The 13,865-nt window shown below is 67.0% G+C and overlaps 1 protein-coding gene across 1 annotated transcript; it reads left to right on the top strand.

Annotated features, from left to right (window-relative positions):
* Positions 1 to 5,389: 5,389 nt before the first annotated feature.
* FCSK (fucose kinase) lies at positions 5,390 to 12,343 on the top strand. The gene is made up of 23 exons (XM_088536504.1): positions 5,390 to 5,468; positions 5,546 to 5,697; positions 5,773 to 5,823; positions 5,895 to 6,020; positions 6,402 to 6,474; positions 6,562 to 6,659; positions 6,770 to 6,850; positions 6,930 to 7,049; positions 7,134 to 7,275; positions 7,382 to 7,509; positions 7,602 to 7,703; positions 7,881 to 8,051; positions 8,126 to 8,193; positions 8,329 to 8,690; positions 8,984 to 9,194; positions 9,327 to 9,493; positions 9,670 to 9,897; positions 10,133 to 10,276; positions 10,510 to 10,629; positions 10,735 to 10,922; positions 11,176 to 11,275; positions 11,903 to 12,126; positions 12,227 to 12,343. Exons 1-23 carry the CDS (start codon positions 5,390 to 5,392, stop codon positions 12,341 to 12,343), a joined length of 3,252 nt encoding a protein of 1,083 aa, XP_088392630.1.
* The last annotated feature ends 1,522 nt before the right edge of the window (positions 12,344 to 13,865 follow it).

Below are 13,865 nucleotides of genomic sequence, written 5' to 3'. Positions count from 1 at the left end.
GGGGGCGTCAGCCGGGCCCCGCGCTGCTCGCCCGCCCGGCGCCGCCGGCGCGCTCGCTCCGGCCTCTCCGCCGCGCCGCCTGCGCATAGGGCGGCCGACCGGGGGCCGGCGGTGGCGTGAGGCAGCCGGCGGGGCTCCCTGCGGGACACGGAGGCGGGAGTGAGCGCGCGGGGCGGCGGCAGCGCGCGGGGCTCGCGGGCCGCGGCTCCTACCTGCCCGGCTGCAGCTTTCCATCCGCGGCCAGGGCCCGCGCCGGCCCGGGTTGCCGGGGAGACGGCCGAGCGCCCGCCGCAGCCGCGGGCCGCCGCGGGGCTCGGGCGGCCTCAGCGCCGGCTGCGCCGCACGGCCGCGGCGCCTGCTCGCCGGCTCGGCCGCGGCTGGCGGGCGGCTGCTGCGACGCTCATCCTCCTGCCCCCGCGGCCTTCAGCTAATCCGCTGGCTGCCGGCCCCCGGCCGCTCGCCGCCGGGGGACACGTCCGCCGTGGCGGCCTGTAACGGCGCGAGGAGGCAGCGCCGGGAGCGTCGCGCCAAGGGGCGGCTCGAGACCCTGGGCTCGCACCGCCCTCCGCCAGCCGGGGAGGGCAGCGGGAGGCCGGACTGGGAGGCAGCAGCAGCGGGAGGAACGAGGAGGAGGAGAGGGAGGAGGAGGAGGAGGAGGGCGGCCGGGGGCCGCAGCGCCGCCGCCGGCACGCCGGGGCTGGCTGCCGTGCGGGGCCTCCCTGCGCCGCCCAGATTGTTCCCCCCGCAGCCAGTTGCAATCCAGGGAATTTCTCCCACACCAGCAGTGGCCCATGGGCGCTGGGCCCAGGGAGTCGCTCCCAAGTTTCAGAGCTGGCATATCCGTGTCATTTGGCAGACAAAGACTCCTCTGCTAGCTCACAGGCTGTGCAAGGGCAGAGGAGGCCTCACAGCATAACCCCCGCAGGCCCTTTACTGCGTGGTGTAGGGATTAAATAGTTAATGTAGAGTGTCAATACTTAGTCTTAATGTGCAAGGACTCTTGATAATTGGCAAGACAGGTGGCTCTGCATGGAGGGGTTACCTATCTGCAAGGACTCCTGATATATGGCAGGTCAGGACATTCTGCATGAAGGGGTTGCTTATCCAGAGGTCCCAGTCAGCAATAAAATATAGATAACATTGACATGAAAGCAGAACAGGAAAACGGGAGGGGGAACATTTTTGGGGTAAGAACGGTATAAAAGAGGGACGACTGAAGCAGTCGAGGTCCATGGTGTGACCCCTGCGTGGGAAAGCCCGGACCCCAGCTAGCTGGTAATACTTATTATCTTTCTCCTATTATTAAAAAGCACAATATATCGATGGTGTTTGCCTCTTTCTCCATCAATTCGAAAACCGGACCTAACATGGGTATTTCCCAAATGGACGGACAGGCCCCAGGACAGACCTCGCTCCCACAGTGGCCCCAAAGATGGAGCCAACGGCCTCCTCGCTGCCATGTCCCAGGGCTCCGCACTGCTCTCCCTTGGTGCACATAAGTGGGGGAGCGTCACGGGCAGCGTCCCTGCCCCACAGCTGCCCGCGCTCCCTTCCGAGCCCTGCTCCACACTCTGATTTCCACCAAAACCCTTCTCCCTCAGGCCCTCCTGCTCCGGGCTCCTGCTACCGAAGCCGGGAGCTCGGGAAAGCGGTGTGGTGGCTCCGGCTCGGCACAAAAGGAAGACGAAGCACCGGCACATGCGTGACGGCCGGGAGGGAAACAGCCCGCTGAAGGCACCTGGTGGACCAGGCGGAAAAATCACATCTCCTCCATGCTTGTTACTGCCTGCCGACCCTTGGATCAGCAAAGCTTCAACAGCACAGGGGGAACATCCCAGCGGAGCCAGGCAACGCCCTGCCACGGCAATCAAAGGCACCTGAGCAAATTATTAACCCGCTTGCAAATATTTGCCTGGGATGCAGCAGCTGTTAAACAGAGGATTTGGAATAAGGGCTAATTCTCCTCTCCCTCCCTGCCCCGCACCCTCTGCTTTTGCAATTCCAAGTGTTTTCCTGGCATAACCTGGGATGCAAGCGGAGCAAGAAGGAGCTTTGGAGAGCACCCTCTCTCCTGCGAAGAGCCAAGCTCCCTCCGGCTCCAGCTCTCCCGATGGCCCTGGGCTAGTTTGTGGCCAAGACACCTTGAGAGCCACGTGAAATTCAGAGCTGGTGCCAGCGCAATGAAGAACAGCAGCCTGCAAACTCCTTTCTCCCGCTAGGAAGCAGAAAGCGGGTCTAAACGTTTGACCTGGGAGCCACTGCGCTGCTTGCGCTTCTCGTCCAGCAGGAAAGCGATGGAGCTCTTTAAGCAGAGGCTTTGCAGCCAGGGGAATTTGGAATAGAGCCATTAAAAAAAGAGAAAAAAAATAATAATTAAAAAAATAATAATAATATAAGAAATACTGGAGGGGCAGGAAAACTTGGGGCAGTTAGTTACACCACAAAAAGAGAGGCCTGCGCAGCGCTGGCAGCAGGAAAAACTGATTCATTCCCCCCGCCTCCAGGGCTTCCCGCGACCGCGGGCGCCAAGGACTATTAAAGGCTGGAGGAATTCGCGGATGGCCCGGCCAGACGTTGCTATTTTGTTCCCGGCCATCCGGCCAGGCGGGCGGAGGAGGAGAGGCCGCGTGCGTTCCTCCCTCAATCCCAGACCCCAAAGGAAGGAGAGCACGAAGCGATGGAGGCAGCTCGTGCCTGGAACGCGTCTTCCCACCCTGCGGTGCCTCCGCTTCCTAAACAGGTTTTGAGGCTTCCCTCGGAAAATAATGGGGCTGCAAATCCGCCCTAGCCATAAACACTCCTGCGACTCCAGTCCCAAATCCGGCGAGCGGGATTACTGTGGGATATGTAAAAGCACTCTGAGAAATGCGCTAAAATGCTTTTAACTGCGCCCACGCCGGAGCAGAGCCTGGGGGAGGCTACAGCCGCCGGACAAGAGCCAAGCGGATGCTTTAACCGCGGAGGGGAGCTCGGAGCGGAGCACGGGCTCAGCCCCGCCACCCCGGCGAGCCCGTCTGCGCTGTCAGCTCGCGTTAGCGCGCTGGTTTTTCTCCCTCTTTTTATATTTCAGGGACTTGGCTATCAGAAGTTTGCTCGGGGCATTGCAGGAAGGAAGGAAGGAAGGGCGGGAGGGAGGGAGGAAAGAGGGTGGTTTCCTCCTGGCCGCTTTGTCTGGCCTGCGCAGGGAGAGAAACGGGTCGGGCGCTGCGGACCCGCCTGAGACGCTTGTGCTGCCTCATCCCCCGTGAGCATCTCGCCAGCCGGCTGGCGACCACATTACATGGTTCTTTTCACTGTGCCATATTCCAAGCTTCATCCCAGCTCATTAAACAGGTCCCATTCCCCCGTCTCCATCCCATTTCTCCCCTGCCATGGTTTGCGTTTTTCCTTCCTGCTGATTTTGGACGCCAAAGCAGCACACGAGAAGGAAGCACAGCCCATGTCTCTGATAACTGGCTCGGCATAGCAGCGTTGTGGAGCGGAGCAATCCTGAGGAATGGTTTATGGCCGGCCTGAACGGGGTACAGGTGCCGAGGCGCGGAGCCGAGTGTTCGGGTTGAGCTGCCTCCAGCAGCTCTGCAGCACCGGAGCCGAACCGCAGAGCTGGCGCCTTTGTCTTGGTCCTTTTAATCACGCTTTTATCATCCCGCTCCATCAGCTAATTGCACTAAGTTAAATTGCTTTTCCAAGTGTTAAGCCATTCCCTCGCCGGCAACGCTTGCATTTTCACAGCTCCCTTGTGCCCTGGTGCAGCACGAAGCCCGGGGTGAGCGCACGGGCGAGTGGCCGGACAGTCGACGCGGAGCAGAGGGGCGCGGAAGCCCCGTCCAAGGCCCTGGGGCAGCCTCCCCTGGAGAGCTGGACACCGGCTGCAGATTTCCACAGCCGTGGCCACCCGGAGACAGAGGCCGCTCCTACTTAGCAGCTCCGGGCTGCCAGCGGTACCTCCAGGTACCTGGGAGCCAGGTACCACCAGTTACTGCCAAGCTGCTGCCTCTGGCCCTGCAAGCTGCCGGGGGGCTCCAAGCCCAGGTCCCTCCTGCGGGGCCGCAAAAAGGATCAGAGTCCGAGCGCGATGCAAGCAAAGAGCTGCCAGCTCGGTGCATATGTGTGACCTCCCCAGCCCACCGAAACCCGATGGTTTCTGCCGCCGCCAAAAGAGCGCCAGGGACTCGTACGGGCAGGGATGGGCGGCTGCTGGCGCTCACTCCGCTGCCGTGTTCTGCTTGCAGCCCTGGGGCAGCGGTGCCCAGCGCGGCCCCCCAATGGGGCCCTCAGCCCTGTCCCTGCAGCATCGCAGCGGGTGACCCAGCGCTGCCTCCCAGAGGCAGCACCCTGGCTGGGGCCAGCACCCGGGGCCAGCGCATCCCCCGGCACCGGCACCCTGGCGGTGCAGCCGGCACATCCCGCCAGAGCATCCGCACGGTGCCAGGGGGACCCAGGGCACCGATCCTCCTTGGGGCCACTGCATCCACACGCAGAGCCCCAGCGCTCAGCCCAGGCATCCTCGCTGGGCCAGCACTGTTGGGAACGGGCCGGGACGCAGTGACAGGGCATCCTGCTGGGAGCCCAGCGCATCCCGCTCGGAGCCCAGTGTATCCCACCAGGACCCTGGCACATCCCACCAGGATCCCAGCGCATCTCACGGAACCCAGGGCCAGCGCATCCCACGAGGATCCCAGCACATCCCATCAAGATCCCAGCGCCTCCCACGGGCCCCAGGGCTAGCGCGTCCCGCCGGGATCCCAGCCCATCCTGCCGGGATCCCGGCGCTCCTCCCTGCCCGCCGGCCCCGCGCGGCACCTGGCGCCGCTGCCGCGTGGCCCCGCCCGGGCCGCGCCCGCCGCCCGCCGCCCGCGGAGCCGCAACCGGAGCCGGGGCCGCCCCATGCGGGGCTGGAGCTCAGTCTGCCCGTTGCGCCGCGCTGGGGTCCCGCTGCCCGCCGAGCCCCGGGCTGCGGCCGGGCACAGCACGGAGGAGCCGCAGGGCTGAGGCTGGACGGGCTTGTGGCAGGGATGAGCCGCGGGGCTGAGACTGGGGATACTCGGAGTTGAGAATAGCCCAGGGCTGAGCCCATGAGGAGCTCATGGCAGGAGTGACCAGCATTGGGGACGCACAGGAGACGCCACGAGGCCCCGGCCCCGGCTGCCCGCGGGGATCGTTACGGGACAGACACCTCGCGACGCCCCCTCACCGCGGGCTGCGTGAGGCCGCTGTGCCTTTAAGGCGCCGCCGGGCCGCGCGCCGCAGAGCACTCCGGGAGCTGCAGTCCCGCCGCGGGCGCCGGCCGCGCGGGGCGGCGGCGAAGGAACTACAGCTCCCGGCAGCCCCCGCGGCGCGGCCGCCTTAAAGGGACGGATCGCGGGCCGGCAGCGGCGAGGTGGCGCTCATGGCGCCCGAGGGCGTCGAGTGGAGCGCGGTGGTGCTGACGTGCCGCGGGCGCGATGCCGGGGCGGCCCTGCAGCGAGGCAGGCGCCGGGACCGGGGCCGGGGCGCTGCCGCCGGGCGCGGCGGCCCGCCCGCCTCACGCAGCCTCTCCCGGCAGAGCTGGAGGCCCGGCGGCGGCGGGGCGCGCTGGGCCGCGGCCCCGCTCTACTGGCCGTGGAGGAGCCGCGGGCCGGCGCGGGTAGCGGCGGCGCCACCCTCAACGCGCTGCTCGTGGCGGCCGAGCACCTGAGCGCGCGCGCGGGCTGCACGGTGAGCGGCGGCCGTGCCGTGCCGTGCCGGGCCGGGCCGTGCCGTGCCGGCCCGCTCACGCGCTCCGCCCCACAGGTGGTGAGCGCCGACGTGCTGAGGGAGGCCCGCGTGCTGGTGCTGCACACGGTGAGTGAGCGCGCCCGGCCCGGCTCGGCTTGGCCCGGCCTGTGCGCCCACGTGCCGGCCTGTCCCCACAGGGCCGCGACTTCCCTTTCGATGACTGCGGCCGGGCCTTCGCGTGCCTGCCCGTGGAGGAGCCTGGCGCCGCCACTGAGGCACTCACCTGCAACCTGGACAGCCTGCTAGAAACCATGACGCACCGGGTGGGTGGCGGCGGCGCCGCGCGCCGGCCTCCCCACACACCAGCCTTGTCACGCACCAGCCTCCCCTCACCAGCCTTTCCACACATTGGCCTCTTGCACGCTGGCATCCCCTCACCAGCCTCCCCACGTGCCAGCCTCTGTCCCGTGCACTGACCTCCCTGCACACCAGCCTCTCCGTGCCACCCTTCCTGTGCGCTGGCCTCCCCGCACATTGGCCTCCCCACGTGCCAGCCTCCACTCACCGGTCTCGCTGTGCCGGCCTCCCTGAACACCGACCTCCCCGTGTGCTGACCTCCTGACACTGGCTTCCGCGCGTGCCGGTCTCCCCTCCCCGGCCTCCCCGCGTCAGCCTCCATACATCACGCCTTCCTCTGCCGGCAGCTCTGCGTGGGCTCCCCGCCAGGCCTGTGGGTCTGCAGCACAGACATGCTCCTGGCCATGCCCGCGGCGCCAGGTGAGCGGCGCCGCCGGCTCTGCGCGAGACGGGCCGTAGGATGCCTGGGCCCCGCGCGCCATCGCAGCTGCCCTCCCTGCTCTGCAGGGATCGCCTGGGACGGCTTCCACGGCGTGCGGGTGATCGCGGTGCCCAGCAGCCAGGCCTACGCCAGGAGCCACGGGGTCTACGTGGCCGATGGGCAGGTCTGCAGGGCCGTTCTCCCACCAGCCTTCCTGGCTGCCCCGGCACTTGCAGCCCCATCTCGGGCGCCACGGGGCGCCTCACACTGCTCGTGGGTGGCTCTCACTTGCAGGGGCTGGTGAGCAACATCATCTACAAGGGCACGGAGGCCCAGCTGGAGCGGTGCGCTGGCCCCGACGGCACTGTCCCGCTGGTAGGGCCTGCCCGCGGCGTGCACAGCCTGTCCCCGCGGGCGCTGCGGCGCGAGCCCAGTCCTGCCGCGCTGCTCGCAGGTGAGCGGCGTCGTCTTCTTCTGCGCCGCTGCCGCCGAGCAGCTGCTGGGCACCCACGTGCTGCCGCCTCTGGACGCCTGCACTTACCTGGGCCTGGACTCGGGAGCGCCACCCATGCAGGTGACACTGGGGCCAGGGGCTCGCGCGCCGCGGGGTCAGGGCGGCTGCTGGCCGGGGCAACGCTCAGCTCCCTTCTCCCCGCAGCTCTCGCTCTTCTTTGACATCGTGCTCAGCATGGCGAGCGGCGTCACGGAGGAAGAGTTTGTGCGTGGCGCGGGCGATGCCGGTGCGAGGAGCGCCCGCTCCGTGCTCTGGGCAGCCCTCCGCGCCTTCCCTCTGAGCATGGGTGAGCAGCGCTGCAGCAGGGGTGCCACAGGGGCCCGGGGCTGTTTGCCTGTGAGCCCAAGCCCGGGTTTGGCGGCTGCGCTGAGGGTTGTCGTGCTGCCCCGCAGCCTGCATCACCGGCGGCTCCTACGACTACCTGAGCACGGCCGCCAGCGACCACATCCGCAGCCTGACGCTGCAGCCCGGCTCCGGCAGCCACCTCTGCTTCCGCAAAATCGCCCATTCCCACGTGGACGTAAGGGCGGCCGGCCCCGGCCTTGCAGGCAGCTTTGCCCCGGTGGCGCTGCGGGGCCGTGGGGAGCCCACGCGCCTCCCTGCACCCCACAGCAGCCGCAGCTCGTGCAGGACGGCTCCTCAGTCACCAACTGCCTGCTGGAAGGCGCCGTGCGGCTGGCGGTGGGCACCGTGCTCCAGCACTGCCACCTCCAGGTGTGTGGCCGGGAGGACTCCCTGCCACTTGAGATTGAGTCGAGGTGGCCCTGCTTTGGGTGCAGCAGATCTGGCTTTGAGCTCTGGACCGCCGTTCCTTTCCTGGAGGCCTCTTTGCTGGCAGCAGAGGCCGTGGTGGCTGTCGCCGTCCTGATGGCCCTGCCACCATGTCTGCAGGGTCCCCTGGAGATTGGCCCTGGCTGCCTTATCTCGGGCCTGACCACGGCCTCCTCGGTGGCGCTGCAGGGCTGCCCCCTGCGCGACGTGGTGCTGCAGGGCCACCACGTGCGGCTGCGGGACCTGCCCTGCCGCGTGTTCACACTCACCGGCCGCCTCGACGACTGGCAGGTGGGTACAGGGGCACCCTGGGGACATCCCTGTCCCAACACTGGGGTGTAACTGTCCTCTCCGTCTTCCATCAGAGCCCTGCTGAAGAGGGTACTTACTTGAACGTGCCGTGGAGTGAGTTTTTCCGTCGGACGGGCATACGGTAGGTGTCATGGAGGGCAGGGGGGCACCTTGGGGTGCCAACGGCATCCCCAAGCTGGAGGGATGGCAGGACAACCATCCCGACCCCTGCAATGCCGATGTCGCTGCGATGCTGACGGCCTCTTCCCTCGGGCAGGGCAGGGGACTTGTGGGACGCCGATGCGCCGCGGGAGAGCCGCTGCCTGCGGCGCGCGCGCCTCTTCCCCGTGCTGCACGCGGCTGAGGCGCTGGGGCTGCCCGACGTGCTGTGGCTGCTGGCCCCGGCGCGCGGGCGGCTCGAGCGCTGGCGGGCGGCCTGGCGCATGTCCTGGGAGGAGCTGCTGCCCTGCCTGGACCGGGCGGCCGAGTTGGGCGCCCGCCGGGCCCTCTTCTTCCAGCAGGGCCAGCGCAAGGTGCGGCGGGTGCTGCTGGGGCGCCAGGACGGCAGCCTGCTGCCCTTCACCCGCAGTGCTGTGCTCGAGGGCTACCACGAGGCCCTGCTGCACACGCTGGACGAGGGTGAGTGGCGCAGGGAGACGTGGCCTGGGGCGGGCACTTGGGTTTTGCTGTTGGCTGCTCATCCTGGGGTGCTCGAGCTGCACCGTGGGGCATCAGGGCTGGCTGTTGAGCCCCAGCTTCTCCTATAGATTCCCCCCAAATCTAGCACCCCATGCCCATCCATGTAGGGCCAAGTCCCCTCTTTGGCAGCGGGGCCTGGAGCTGGGCTGGTCGCAGCGGTTTGGGCCCTGCGGGCCGGTTCAGAGCCACCCCACAGCCCAGCTCCTGCTTCGCCACCTCCCTTTGCTCCACAGTGGCCTCCACGGCCGCCGACGCCGGCATCGCCGCCCGGGCACTTGCGTGTGCTGCCGACGTGCTGGGCTGCATGGCGCGAGGAGAAGGTGGCCTGCGGAGCGGGCCGGCCGCCAACAAGGAGTGGGCCTCTGCCTTTGAGCGCCTGGAGAGTGGGGACATTGCGGGCGGCGTGCGGGAGCTGGCCGCGGAGCGCGAGAGGTGGATGGGCAGGTCAGACGGGCCCGTGAGCGCAGCGGCGGCTGCCTGCCTTGGCGCCTTCTCCTCTGCTCCTGCCCCTGGCCTCCCCGTGCTCGAGGAGGCCGTGGCGGGGCCGCCTGCGGGCTCAGCACCCCTCTCCTCCAGGCCGGCGCTGCTGGTGCGAGCGGCTCGGCACTACGAGGGCGCCGCGCAGGTCCTCATCCGCCAGGCTGTCATGTCCGCGTGCCAGTTTGTCACGGTGGAGCCCGCGGAGCTGCCGCCCTTGGGCTGCTGGGTGCAGGCGACGTGTCCGGCCCGCCTGGATCTCTCTGGTAAGCGTCGCTCCCGGCACTGGGGGATGCTCTTCGAGCCGCATCGGCCTCATCTGGTGCTGGCGGGAGGTGGTCTCGTGTCTCTGCTCTGGGCACCGGCTTGGCAGTGGAGAAGGGCCAAGGCGGCGGGTGCTGCTGGGAGAAAAGTCCCGGGCCCTGACGTGGTGTCGCGGCAGGTGGCTGGAGCGACACCCCTCCCCTCACCTACGAGCACGGCGGCGCCGTGGTGGACGTGGCCGTGCGCGTGGACGGGCGCCGGCCGCTGGGCGCCCGCGTGCGGCGCATCGGCGAGCCCGAGCTGCGCCTGGCCAGCGCGAGCGGGACGCCACAGGGTGACGTGGCCGTGGAGCTGGTGTGCCGCGAGCTGGAGCACCTGCGTGATTACTGCCAGCCGCATGCGCCAGGTGAGGCGCCGCTGGCTCTGCGGACCTGTGCCCACGGGCAGGACGGATGCCTGTGTCCCCGGGCGGTCCTGCGGCGCATGGTGTCGGCGCTGGGATTTGGTGTGCTGCCCTCATCTGCGCAACCTCCTCTGCTCCCGCACTGCCTCGCTTGGTCCCTGGGGACTGGAGCATGAAGAAAGCAGCAGATGGTGCGGGAAATACCAGCTTTGCCTTCTCCATGCCCTTTCTTCCGCAGGAGCCTTGCTCAAGGCTGCCTTCATCTGCACCCAGGTGGTGCAGTTCCCCTCGTCAAAGCCGCTGCGAGCCCAGCTTCTGGAGAGCTTCGGTGGCGGCTTTGAGGTGCACACGTGGTCCCAGCTGCCGCATGGCTCAGGCCTGGGTACGTTGGCAGGGAAGGAGCTGGCGGGGGCAAATGCAACCCCTGCCTCACCGGCGCTGGGGCGTCCCTTCTGTCCCCCTCACTGCCATGCAGCTCTGACCTCGGCACCGGTGGCCACTCTCAGGCAGCATGAGCCTCTGTGCCCCATCTCCGCAAGCCACCGCACAGCTCGGTGGGGGTGCCTGTGCTGCAGGGCTGCCCTTGCTGCCCTGGCCCTGCTCTGCTCCCTGCAGGCACCAGCAGCATCCTGGCCGGAGCGCTGATGGCAGCGCTGTACCGGGCGGCAGGGCGCACTGCCAGCACTGAGTCCCTCATCCACGCCGTGCTGCACCTGGAGCAGAGGCTCACGACAGGTAGCATCCGTGAGGAAGCGTCCACGGCTGCGTCCCTGCCCGCGGGGCACCGCGTGCCCCACCTGGGGCTGCCTTGGCCCTGGCTGAAGCCCCCCTGCTCTGCAGGTGGCGGGTGGCAGGACCAGGTCGGTGGGCTGGTGCCAGGCATCAAGATTGGGAGGTCCAAGGCCCAGCTCCCGCTGCGGGTGGAGGTGGAGGCGATCGCAGTGCACCAGGGCTTCGTGCAGACCCTGAACGAGCACCTGCTGCTGGTGTACACGGGCAAGACCCGCCTGGCCCGCAACCTGCTCCAGGTAACGCGGGGGACTCGGATCATGCTCGCCGCTGCGGTGTGGGGGTGGCATCGCCACGTCCTGGCTCTGTCCCTGATCTCCGAGATGAGGTGTCCCGTGTGACCCGTGCTGTTGGCGCCCGTCCCCTTGCTGGCAGCAACGTTGCCATGTCCCAGCGGGAGCTGGCACTGAAACAGGCAGGAAAGGAGTGGCAGAGGCGCCTGCCGTGCTCCCGGCCACGCGCTGACATTGTCCCCGCTGTCCTGTTTTGCAGGACGTGGTTAGGAACTGGTACGCCAGGCTGCCCGCGGCCGTGCGCAACGCCGCTGCGCTGGTGAGCAATGCGGAGGAGTGTGCCCGGGCCCTGCAGCAAGGTATGGCCCCGCGCACCCCGTGCCTCCTCGCAGGGAGGCTGGGAGCCTGGCACGTCCCTGCCCAGCCTTGGCTCCGTGGCCCGGGCTGTGCTCCGGCGCTCGGCAGCGCTAGGATGAGCCCAACAGCTCCGTTAATGAGCAGAGCGGCACGGAGGCCTCAGGGAGGCTCTGGCAGCTGCCCCCGCTTCCCTCCTTTGTGGCCTCGCCGGCATGACCAGTGTCTTCTGGGCGATGCCCTGAAATCCAGGCCGTGCTGGGGCCGCTGGAGGAGGGTTAGGAGAGAGGCCGAGGGCCAGGCCAAGTCTGGGTGATTTTCTGCGAGTCGCTCGTGATGGGGCTGGGGCCTCGCTTCTGGAGAGGCTTCATTTGGCCTTTGGCTGTTGGGGGATGCTGGGACATTAAAGCGAGCGAATGCCCCCCAAGGGGGATTAAAAATAAAATCAGCGACGCGTAGAGCTGCATTTGCTTGCTCGGCTGGCAGAGCTGGGGGGAATTGGACTAATCAGCAGGCAGGATTTAGCTCAGCTTGAGCAGGAGAGGCTGTCTTTGGGTCTCCTCTCCCTGGGAGAAGATTTTGCCTGCGTTTCTCTCCATGCTTGATGTGTTTGCCTGTTCCCTGTCCTGCAGGTGACCTGCTGCTCCTCGGCGAGTGCCTGAACCGCTACTGGCAGCAGAAGAAGTGCATGGCCCCCGGGTGCGAGCCGCTGGCCGTCGGGCGCCTCATGGCCGCGCTGCGGCCTCACGTCTACGGGCAGTGCTTGGCGGGCGCTGGCGGCGGCGGCTTCCTCTGTGTCTTAACCAAAGCCCCGCGCCAGAAGGAAGCCTTGCTCCAAATTCTAGCAAAAACTGAGGTGAGATGTGGGTGGCAACTGTTGCATCCTGTCCTCAAGCGGGGACAAGGCCCCACGAGGCCCTCCCTGCCTCCTGCCCCAACCCGTACCTCTGTTCCAGGGCTTGGGCAACTTCAGCATCCACAGCGTCCAAGTGGACACAGGCGGCTTCTCGGTGGAGGTAGGGGGAAGCGACCCTGAAGGGTGTGCTTGCCCTGGAGAGGACATGGCCGTGTGATGACCTTCAGTCCCGCCCCGTTCCTGCTGGATGCGTGGAGCCGAGAGAGCGAGCGGAGCATTCCCCTGATGGAGTCTGGGCTTCTGGACCTGCAGCCAGGACGGGTTCTGCTTTGTGCCAAGGGACAGAATCCTCTGCTTGGCTGCTGTGCACCAAGGCCTGGCAGGTCCCGACAGCCGAGCCTGGGTTGTCCCGGGGAGCAGCGGCTGGACCCGAGGCACCAAGGGGCCCGATGTGCCCGTGCTCGGGGCAGGGGGCTGCCCCAGCTGCTCTGCTCCACAGCCCTCATGTGCTCTGACCTATTCCGCTCCTCCAGCTGCCTCCAGCAAGTGCCTTAGGTTTGGCCGTGCCCACCGTGTGCTGGCAGCTGTCCCCGAGGCAGGAGGCACCATGCTGAGCCAGGCAGGCAAAGCTTCCCCTGCTGCTGGCCTCGTGGGCGGACGGCCGCATGCAGGCTCACCTTGGGCTTTGACCTGGGCTTTTACAGTTCTCGAAAGCAGAGAATAACCTCGATTCTGTTCCTAGAGCAGGGGCAAGGGGAGCATTACTGCTGCGTCCTCCTGTTCCTCCAGCAGCAGTGGCCTGTGGTGCCCCAAGGTCTGCCCTGCATGTAGAATGAAACCCCTCTCCTCCCTGCCCTTGCTCCTCTAAGAGCAGGTACCAAGAGGCTGTTTCTGCAGCACCTCCCTGCCCGTCTCATTGAATAAAAGCGCGTGTGTTGCTGGCACTTGTTTACTGCCCTCTGTCCTTGCCCGTGCTCTGTCTGTCACCACTCCTTCCCCCGGGACAGCAAGGGCCTGGCAGGCTGGGGCTAAGTAAGTGAAGCGGGTCAAGCGCAGCCCAACTCCTGGCACCCCCTGGCTGGAGGGGCAGGAGGCAGCGGGGGACAGCGCTGGGTGCTGCCCTGCAGGTGTCTGGATGCGTGCGGGGCCAGGGCAGCGGCTGTGACGGCGGTGGGAGGAGATGGTGGCGGCCGCACTCTCCTCTCCCAGGTTCCCTCCAGGCACACACACCCACGCAGCGGTCACTGCTACTGCTCAATGGGGCAGCGTTTATTTATGGAGGGGCTGTGCAGGCCCCAGACAGCCCAACAGGGCCCCCGTCCAGCTTCTCAGAGAGACGTCCCTGCTTCCACCGAGCACTCCCCACCCGGCTCACTCCTCTCTCTCAGCAGCCTCCCTCTTCTACAGGACTTTCCCCAGCACCACCCCAGAGAGGGGCTCGACCTGGGCTGCGTTAAGGCTGCAGGCAGCTCGTGCAGAAGCCAGTGGCACTTGTGCAGCCTCTCCACGGAAGCATTAGGACAGCACAAGATGTGGTACAGTTCAAATATAGCTCTGCCCCCAGCCCCACAACAGCTCCAGAATTTCCTCTGCGGCCACCCAAAGGAAGGCAGAATAAAGGGAAGTCACCAGTCCCCAGCAGCTTGTCCCTCAGCCTAGCACCCACTTCAGATTTAGTGTCAGACTGCTCTCAACATGAGAGATTTCTCTGCTGCCTTAGTTCTGGTTCCCTGAACAGC

The sequence above is a fragment of the Tinamus guttatus genome, unplaced genomic scaffold (assembly GCF_059628265.1).
Source record: "Tinamus guttatus ecotype Peru unplaced genomic scaffold, ASM5962826v1 Tinamus_guttatus_pri_ptg000674l, whole genome shotgun sequence".
In the NCBI taxonomy this organism is placed as follows: domain Eukaryota; kingdom Metazoa; phylum Chordata; class Aves; order Tinamiformes; family Tinamidae; genus Tinamus; species Tinamus guttatus.
This window is presented reverse-complemented; position numbering and strand designations above follow the sequence as displayed.